At 42.3% G+C, this 9,437-nt stretch overlaps 1 protein-coding gene across 2 annotated transcripts; it reads right to left on the bottom strand.

Annotated features, from left to right (window-relative positions):
• Positions 1 to 2,907: 2,907 nt before the first annotated feature.
• On the bottom strand, positions 2,908 to 8,895 carry yif1b (Yip1 interacting factor homolog B (S. cerevisiae)). Of its 2 annotated transcripts, none has more exons than XM_070829498.1 (8): positions 8,772 to 8,895; positions 7,535 to 7,637; positions 7,056 to 7,185; positions 6,756 to 6,860; positions 6,361 to 6,497; positions 5,989 to 6,144; positions 5,679 to 5,772; positions 2,908 to 4,706 (listed from the first exon to the last, which is right to left on the bottom strand). In XM_070829498.1, the coding sequence occupies exons 1-8, from the start codon at positions 8,815 to 8,817 to the stop codon at positions 4,551 to 4,553; spliced, it is 927 nt and encodes a 308-aa protein (XP_070685599.1). In that variant the 5' UTR covers positions 8,818 to 8,895; the 3' UTR covers positions 2,908 to 4,550. The 2 variants fall into 2 exon arrangements, with proteins under 2 accessions (XP_070685599.1, XP_070685600.1); XM_070829499.1 differs by having other exon boundaries at positions 8,781 to 8,895.
• Between the last annotated feature and the right edge of the window lie 542 nt (positions 8,896 to 9,437).

The following is a 9,437-nucleotide window of genomic DNA, read 5'->3' as shown; positions in this document are numbered from 1 at the left end:
CTGCTTGTTTTCTGGCCGACTTACCACATTAAAAGTGATCAGTAACTGTTTCCCAACAGGTCTGGAGGTGGATCAGGCAAAAAAGAGGCAGTTTTGCGTCCGCTCCCAAAACGGCCATTTCCTTGACCCCGGGGTCAGCGTTTTTGGCCATTTTCCCCTCCTCCACTGTTTTGGCTGCAATTTGTTTTCTGGCCGACTTACCACATTAAAAGTGATCAGTAACTGTTTCCCAACAGGTCTGGAGGTGGATCAGGCAAAAAAGAGGCAGTTTTGCGTGGGCTCCCAAAACGGCCATTTCCTTGACCCCGGGGTCAGCGTTTTTGGCCATTTTCCCCTCCTCCACTGTTTTGGCTGCCACTTGTTTTCTGGCCGACTTACCACATTAAAAGTGATCAGTAACTGTTTCCCAACAGGTCTGGAGGTGGATCAGGCAAAAAAGAGGCAGTTTTGCGTGGGCTCCCAAAACGGCCATTTCCTTGACCCCGGGGTCAGCGTTTTCCCCTCCTCCACTGTTTTGGCTGCCACTTGTTTTCTGGCCGACTTACCACATTAAAAGTGATCAGTAACTGTTTCCCAACAGGTCTGGAGGTGGATCAGGCAAAAATGAGGCAGTTTTGCGTGGGCTCCCAAAACGGCCATTTCCTTGACCCCGGGGTCAGCGTTTTTGGCCATTTTCCCCTCCTCCACTGTTTTGGCTGCCACTTGTTTTCTGGCCGACTTACCACATTAAAAGTGATCAGTAACTGTTTCCCAACAGGTCTGGAGGTGGATCAGGCAAAAAAGAGGCAGTTTTGCGTGGGCTCCCAAAACGGCCATTTCCTTGACCCCGGGGTCAGCGTTTTTGGCCATTTTCCCCTCCTCCACTGTTTTGGCTGCCACTTGTTTTCTGGCCGACTTACCACATTAAAAGTGATCAGTAACTGTTTCCCAACAGGTCTGGAGGTGGATCAGGCAAAAAAGAGGCAGTTTTGCGTGGGCTCCCAAAATGGCCATTTCCTTGACCCCGGGGTCAGCGTTTTCCCCTCCTCCACTGTTTTGGCTGCCACTTGTTTTCTGGCCGACTTACCACATTAAAAGTGATCAGTAACTGTTTCCCAACAGGTCTGGAGGTGGATCAGGCAAAAAAGAGGCAGTTTTGCGTGGGCTCCCAAAACGGCCATTTCCTTGACCCCGGGGTCAGCGTTTTTGGCCATTTTCCCCTCCTCCACTGTTTTGGCTGCCACTTGTTTTCTGGCCGACTTACCACATTAAAAGTGATCAGTAACTGTTTCCCAACAGGTCTGGAGGTGGATCAGGCAAAAAAGAGGCAGTTTTGCGTGGGCTCCCAAAACGGCCATTTCCTTGACCCCGGGGTCAGCGTTTTTGGCCATTTTCCCCTCCTCCACTGTTTTGGCTGCCACTTGTTTTCTGGCCGACTTACCACATTAAAAGTGATCAGTAACTGTTTCCCAACAGGTCTGGAGGTGGATCAGGCAAAAAAGAGGCAGTTTTGCGTGGGCTCCCAAAACGGCCATTTCCTTGACCCCGGGGTCAGCGTTTTCCCCTCCTCCACTGTTTTGGCTGCCACTTGTTTTCTGGCCGACTTACCACATTAAAAGTGATCAGTAACTGTTTCCCAACAGGTCTGGAGGTGGATCAGGCAAAAAAGAGGCAGTTTTGCGTGGGCTCCCAAAACGGCCATTTCCTTGACCCCGGGGTCAGCGTTTTTGGCCATTTTCCCCTCCTCCACTGTTTTGGCTGCCACTTGTTTTCTGGCCGACTTACCACATTAAAAGTGATCAGTAACTGTTTCCCAACAGGTCTGGAGGTGGATCAGGCAAAAAAGAGGCAGTTTTGCGTGGGCTCCCAAAACGGCCATTTCCTTGACCCCGGGGTCAGCGTTTTTGGCCATTTTCCTCTCCTCCACTCTTTTGGCTGCCACTTGTTTTCTGGCAGACTTACAACATTAAAAGTGATCAGTAACTGTTTCCCAACAGGTCTGGAGGTGGATCAGGCAAAAAAGAGGCAGTTTTGCGTGGGCTCCCAAAACGGCCATTTCCTTGACCCCTTGGTCAGCGTTTTTGGCCATTTTCCCCTCCTCCACTGTTTTGGCTGCCACTTGTTTTCTGGCAGACTTACCACATTGGTGGACACATTGGTGTCCGAGATGGTGGACAAAATGGGTCGGGTATATTGGTCCACGGAGACCAGACTTGCTTTAATTACCCTTCTACAAAATATTGATCTACAGGATGGACGAGGGTGACAGTTTCTTTGTTCATTTGTTTTTTCATTCAGAAATGCATACATTTGTTTAGAATATAATTAAAAAATGACAGGGAAAGCAGAAGCTGAAAGATCAGTATTATTGAAACATGTCTTGGACTACTCAATGATACTTGTGTAGTGTATACTGTATGTGTATGTAGATGTGTGTAATATCTGAATGTATTGAATCTGAGATGAATATTCACTGTGTATGATCTCCCTGGTTAATATAATAAATTTAAAAAAAAAGAAATATATATTATAGAAAAAAAGAAAACGCTTGAGTCCAAAAACTGTGGACCCAAACTCAAACTCAAACAGTTACACAATCACCCACTGCCCTGTTCTTCAAGCACACCCACTTTACTACAACTAATTAAACATTTGAAATGAGATCACATTTGCCAGCTAGCCTACTGAACACCCACTGTTCAACATCTTTTAAACTGTGGTCTATTTAGACTTGATGTCAAGTATACAGCTATAGCCTATATTCATTCATGCAACCAGACGTGCCAAATAAGACGACAACATGAGTTCATGTTTATCTTATATTTCATTGTGTCAGCTTGAAACCATACAACCATGTAGTGTAGTCGAACAGGAATGTGGATGGCAAAACAAATCCCAAACAATCCATGAACCAATAAATGACACGTCTCGATTGCACATAATTTTATTGACCACTAGATGTCCTACTCGAGCACTGTCATTGAAGCCTCGAGTGTCGAAGCTTCAACAAAGCCTTAATCAGCCATCACTACATGTGGACAGTCACTTAAATTGGCTTTGTCTTTTATTAAATACCATTCTTTATTTTGAGGTTAACAGCAGGCCCCATATCTAGATTGAAAATTGAAAGAAACTACAGGTACATTTTAATTTGCAGTACTCCATCAGCCTTTTTATTATTCAGAAGTCATGTCATTTCAGTGGCTTGATTTAACAGGATGTATGTTTTCAGCTGAGTTTGATAGTCAGCACTGGGCTCCATTTATTACCAACCATGACAGAAAAACTTGTTTAAATTGCCTTAGAATTAGTCATTACCAATGAGATGCTTCCTATTTAAATGAGCACTTTGTCAAAACATTTGGAAATAGTTTTTAATGGCAACTTCTTTTTCTGAATTTCTACATTTCAACTTTCATCAATAATAAATCACAAAGTTTCTTCTGAGGTAAATGCAAAATTCCTGATTTTGAACAGTTTCCTAAATTAACTGAAGTGAATGTAAATCCTACCCTGGTTTGAATTATCATTTGCTACTTCAAATAGACAGACAGCACACTTCATAGTGACATTAAAGCATTTCTGAAATTAAAATGTTCCACACATCTCATGTAGACTAAAAGTTTTCACAGCACAGACCATCTCAGCTCTTCCCTTTCTTTATTCCATCTGACTTTCAATATGAAAAGCAGTAAATAATTTACTTGTTTTTTTTTTAAAAGGATATCAAAGTCAACTCAACATTTCATTGTGAGGTCTACACATTAATGTGGCTTACACAGTTTCTATTCAAGAGTTATCAGGCAGCAAAGCTCATACATGTATCCAAGCACATAGAAAAAGGTTAAACAGATAAAACAGAGGTGGTTCTGCACCCACACTTACACACCAGTTAGACAACCCTCGTTTCCAGATCTAGTGATGAGGGATCAGGTGTTTTTCTTAGCCATGAAACATAAATTAGGACTACGGAAAAGGTTAATCTAGAGCCAGTTTAAACCTGAATTTGAGTGTTTTTCTTTTCATTAAATGGACGGTTGTGTGAGGTTAGTGTGCTTTCTTTCTGTCGGCTCAGAAAAACCACGTATGAGATATCAGACAGGAGCAACGCCTGCAATAATACTTTTCCTTTACATTAACATACATACTTAAATATTCCTAAAAAAAAACAGAATTACAAACAAATAATTACACAGTATAGAAAACCAACCCAAAGCCACTTTGCTCTTGCTACAAATGCTTGAAGACATGACATAAAAATAGACAAAAAAAGGCAATACTAACGACGCGGGGCTGTGCTGTGAGAGAGAAGGCAGTGATGCCTCACATCTTCTCTTAATCATCTTGTCACGTGTGTTGTTTTGCTCCATGCATGCATGGAGTGAGTCTTCCGAAAGTGTAGTTCTGTCCTTATGTCTGGGAAGTGACGGGATATTACCCAGACTGTGGCCGTTGTGTGTTTTTCATTCAAGTACAGCTTCTTCGATGTATGTGTGTGTATGTTTTTGGGGGCGAGATGGCATCCAAACAGCCAAGTTCATCCTCTGCACAATGAGTGTGTGTTCCAGGTTTTATCTGACGAGGTGGTAGGTGAGCCAGTACATGAAGATGGGTTGTGCCGCTGCTATAGACATGGTGAGGTACATCCTCAGCTGGTTTCTGGCTCCTCTCACCAGCCTCCCCTCTGCTGCCGCCTCAGATAACAGCTTCAGGCGTAGTGTGCGGATCTGAGGAGAGAACCGTTAAAGACGTTCTTTTGGCAGCCTTTAAAATAAACTTACATTTTATAAGCAGGGTAAACTAGTAAGATTATTTGCAATTAAAGCATGCCCTCTGTGTGTATTAATGTCTTTTGCCAATGTGCAGGTAGAGGAAAGCTTTTATTGATGTGTATGCGCAGATTGGTGGCAGAAAACTGATAAAGGTATTGCAAAAAGCCAGAAAGAATGAATGTCCTGGATGCCAAGAAAGGAACATTCAAGCATACAGAGTATATATTTGTATGCAGCAACAAGCCATCTAATATTATGTTTAAGCAGTAGACATGTGGCATAAAAAAAAAAATACAGTAAGGGGACACAAATGTCCCATATACATTTACATCAAAAGCTTATATATTGTTTTCCGGCACGCTTAAAAAAAAAGTGTAGGGTATAATGACCATCAGTTTATATCATAACCATGTGATTTCTAAACCTGGTTCACCAAACGTCCTCAATTACTTGTTAAAGTATACCTCAGGCATTTTTAAACCTGGGTTGTATTTTTACATATTTTGGGTTAAGTAGAGCCACAAATGTTGCACTAGACACATACTGTGTTGAATTCAAACAAACCCTTTAAAAACACCAAAGTCTCACAATAATACAAACTAACTGATCTGGACAGCGGTAGACTCCAGTATTCTGCTGTTTTTGCCAATGGAGTCTGGTGGCTTTGAAAAGAGCGATCTAACAGCTTTTTCTAGTTGCACAAAAAGGATCCCACAGATCTTTTCTGTAATGTTGTCAGACACGCGTTAAATAACAATCTGAGCCTGCAAGTTGCAAAAACAAACACGTTTACTGGATGTGCTTTGACTGGCACAGTTACTCCAAATGATTACATTACATCCATTGTAGCTCGTTTGCAGCTCCTTTGTGGCTGCCGAATGAGGCTATCTATTATAGTCAATAATCAAACAACAAGATGCTACTCACCATAAAGACAAAGATGGCAGCACAGCACCAAAGTAAAGAAAGATAGTATGCTGGCCTCCCAAACAACAGGCCTGCTACCACACCTATGATCATCCTAATGAAGCACAGAGAAGAGAGACAAAGGTAAGAACAACATAACACTGTGTGTTGTAACAGCACACACTAAAAATTCAAACAAAAAAACAAGATGTTTGGTCCTTAGCAGCTTTATAGGGAAAATTAGCCATTAAAAAAGAACAACTGAGCAGGCAGCAGAGGGTAAGCTGGTCATGTTAATGTACACAGAAACGTAAATAGATTCTGTACACACCCAACATATTTGTAGCCAGAAAAGGCCAGCAGGTCAATGGTCGTGAGGTCAGTGTTTACGGTCACAAGGTAGAGTGACAGCAGGACCGCCAGCACCTCCATGATCAGCCACACTAATGCTGAGCTGGCCTGAACTCCCAGCAGCTCCGGGGAAAACCTGAGGGGTGCATTAGACAGAAGCAATATCATAAAGTGAAGCTGGCTGGAAAAAACTATGACAGTGCCTTTGTGGAAAATCCATAGAGTTCCAATTAAACTAACAACATGTCGTTAAGTAGGAAGCACATAAAAAATACAGGATAGTCTCCAAAAACATCTGTTAATGACCACTGCTTAGATAAAGAATCACGGTGTTAAAAACCTGTGTGTGTACCTGTTCTGTGTGCCGAGGGCCAGTCCAGCCACCAGGACGTATGTGATGAAGCCCATGGCAGGAATGTAGAGATCGGGAGCGTTCACATCAAAGCGTGGAGCGACAGGAGTATCCTGCTGGTAGCTGACCTCCCAATTCTACAACACACACACACACACACACACACAGTGAGACATATCTAGAGGAGTATATCTGTAAAATAACACAATCAAACTATATATTGTGCTGTGAATTTCTTTTTCATTACATTTGAACTATAACAGCTTCAGACAAAACTAGAAGCAGGTCTTTTGTCTCAAACTGGAGCATATAAGGAAAACCTCAGAGGAGAAAAACCTATGCAAAGTAGTGAGATAAAAGAATAATTCACCTTTAGCAGGTGTGAGCAGACTAACCTCGTGCATGTAAGGGAAAACGAGAAGGCCCAGCTTCTTCCCGACGTACACTGTATCCACTGCAAAGTAGTATTTCAGCTTAGAAATTGGGATAAACCTGTCGAGCTGAAACAAGCAAGCACACAGATATACACACATGCATTATTTATATGCGGGGTATGATATCTTTCAATACGAGCAATATTTGAATTTCTGTTCTTGACCTGATGCATCACCAAGCCTTTACGGCCTTTTTTGTGGGAGGCGTTTTGCATCATTCCTCACCAATCATTCAAAAAGACATTTCTGAGTCAGCCTTACGTTCTTGTCCACCATTTCCCTTCCCTGGGATGCCAGTGAGCTGCCATATGCCATGGCCAGGTTAGACATGGGGTCTGACAGGATGGACTGGCCAGGAAACCCTGCTGCTTGAGGCCCAGCCTGCTGCTTGCTGCCAACACAATACAAGAAAATGCATGACTTGAAAGAGCATGATGGATACATCAGCCAAAAAAAACAAACAAACAAATTGTCAAAATCTATTGTTAAGGGATGACGCACAAGGCTGCAAAGCTGAATTATCATGGAATAAATTGGGATAGTTTTTTTCTTTTTCTTCCCAAAACACTGAAGGCAGGATCTGATTGATTGAAGCAACCTGACTTTGATGTAATATAGGACACAAATCTATTAATGAAGACAAAATATACTAACAATGTATCGTTCATAAAATAGAAACTTTCTACCACTGCAGGATAAATATGAGGTGTGTGTAAATGCCTGGCAGGCAGGGCTCCCACCTGTACCCTGTCTGTGGTGCGGGCCCAGCTCCACTCGTATCTTCAAACAGCTGGCTGCCATCTGAACCATCTATGGAGCTGTTCCTCTGACGCACATTAGGCTCTGGGTGAACAGGTAGTGTGTAGGGACAGAGAGGTAAATCAAAGAAGTAGCACGATTCACGAGTCACGATTTTAGAGGATGCAAAAATTGGGCAAAATTAGTCAAGCAAGCAAATGCAAGACAGCTACGATTACAGGAGATCAGAGAAACCAGCATGCACCAATGTGTGTGGAGAGACCTGACCAAACTTTCCCTCATCCTTTCGTGTTGGTCAAGTGATACTCAAATTCACAGACTGTTTGATGTACGGCTTAGGTGATTTTAGCATTATGCAAATTCAGAACAGAAACACCTTTATAGTTTGCACACAAATGAGAAATTCTGAGTGTGGACACAGTCCCAGTGGGAATGATCTGGAAAAGATCTCTTTAACTCCATCCCCTGAGGGAGTAATAACATTATCACAGGCTTATCACAAGAGCAAGTTACATCATCCGAAAGAGACACAAACACCTTTAGTTTGGGGAAACTTGTTTACATTTTGATTACACACAGGTGTCTGAGATACTGTTAAATCTAATATATTGGCTATGACCTCATTAATTGTAAAATCTCAACCAAATTACGCCTCTTGCAAAGCCAAAACCCCGACTGAAGCTTGGACACAGAAGTTTAATACGCATGAACCAACGCCAACATATAAAAGCATCGGCACAAGCTCGTAAACTATCTTAATTTAGCACCACAGCTCGGCTTTCACGGGCTGAAACTTGGACAGGAAAATAGCCCACAGTGACACCTCCACGCAGAGAGGGCACAGATGAGATGTACAGACTCTGTCTAAGTCACATTAGGAGGGACCACTGTTAGCCTGAGTAACGTTATGTAAATTAGCTGCTAGCTAGTTAGCATCGTTAAGTTAGCTTGCGTTAATTAATAGCTTGGCCACGGGCTATTAATTCAGATATATTATGCAAACGTTAAGAAACACTGGCTAGCATTGGACCTTGCTGGACTTTGGTAAATGTATCGTTTCTGTGCCAGTGTTTTTACCAGTTGCTTAGGCTCATTTGTTAGCATCAACCGGCTGAAAACAGCGACTTCACCGTTCAGACTCAGTTCAGCTAGCAAAGCACAAACTGCGCACATGCAGCCGGTTAATTAAAGGCTGATTTGATCGATAAAATCACGTACGTAACTTACGCTGTCTGAACCCGCTGTTAGTGGCGGTATAATCCATTTGGACTGACTTGATGGAGGCGATAGTCCTGTTAGATGCAGTTGCTACAAGCGTTAGAAAGCAAACTACACAGGGAAGTGGGTGTCATTCATGAAGTTTACACGGAAGTAAACGCTCTCCTCTTCTTCTGTGTTTTAGCTTCAGTGACAAACCAAAGTGAAAGTGAGCACCGCCACCTGCTGTTAGGAAGCGGTCCTGCCATGAGGACACATAAGACAAATAAAGCCGTTCTTACCCTGTTTGTCTCCAACAGCTTTTAAAAAAACTTTGAAAATACTTTCTTCCTATTTCTGACACACTAATCTAAAAAATGTCTCTTACTTTAATCAGATCTTTTTACATCTCAGCAGAACATGATCCTCATTTTCTTTGCACCGATAACCTCAGATTTATCTGATGCTCTCCTTCTTAGCTTGGTGCAGGTGAAACTTACCCAGGTAGTGTACTCAAGTACATTTGTCACATATTTACCAAGTGCACTTTAGTTTTGAGTTAATTTGTACAAACTGCTCCCTCACTAGCGTACTTTTCTGAGGTAAACATTGTACTCTACTGCGGCTGCACCTCCACTACTATTAAAAAGCACTGCTTAAATTTCAATGCATCAATAATAAAGATCC

The sequence above is a fragment of the Pempheris klunzingeri genome, chromosome 4 (assembly GCF_042242105.1).
Source record: "Pempheris klunzingeri isolate RE-2024b chromosome 4, fPemKlu1.hap1, whole genome shotgun sequence".
Taxonomy (NCBI): Eukaryota; Metazoa; Chordata; class Actinopteri; order Acropomatiformes; family Pempheridae; genus Pempheris; species Pempheris klunzingeri.
The sequence above is the reverse complement of the archived record's forward strand: the minus strand, read 5'-3'. Positions and strand labels throughout refer to the sequence as shown.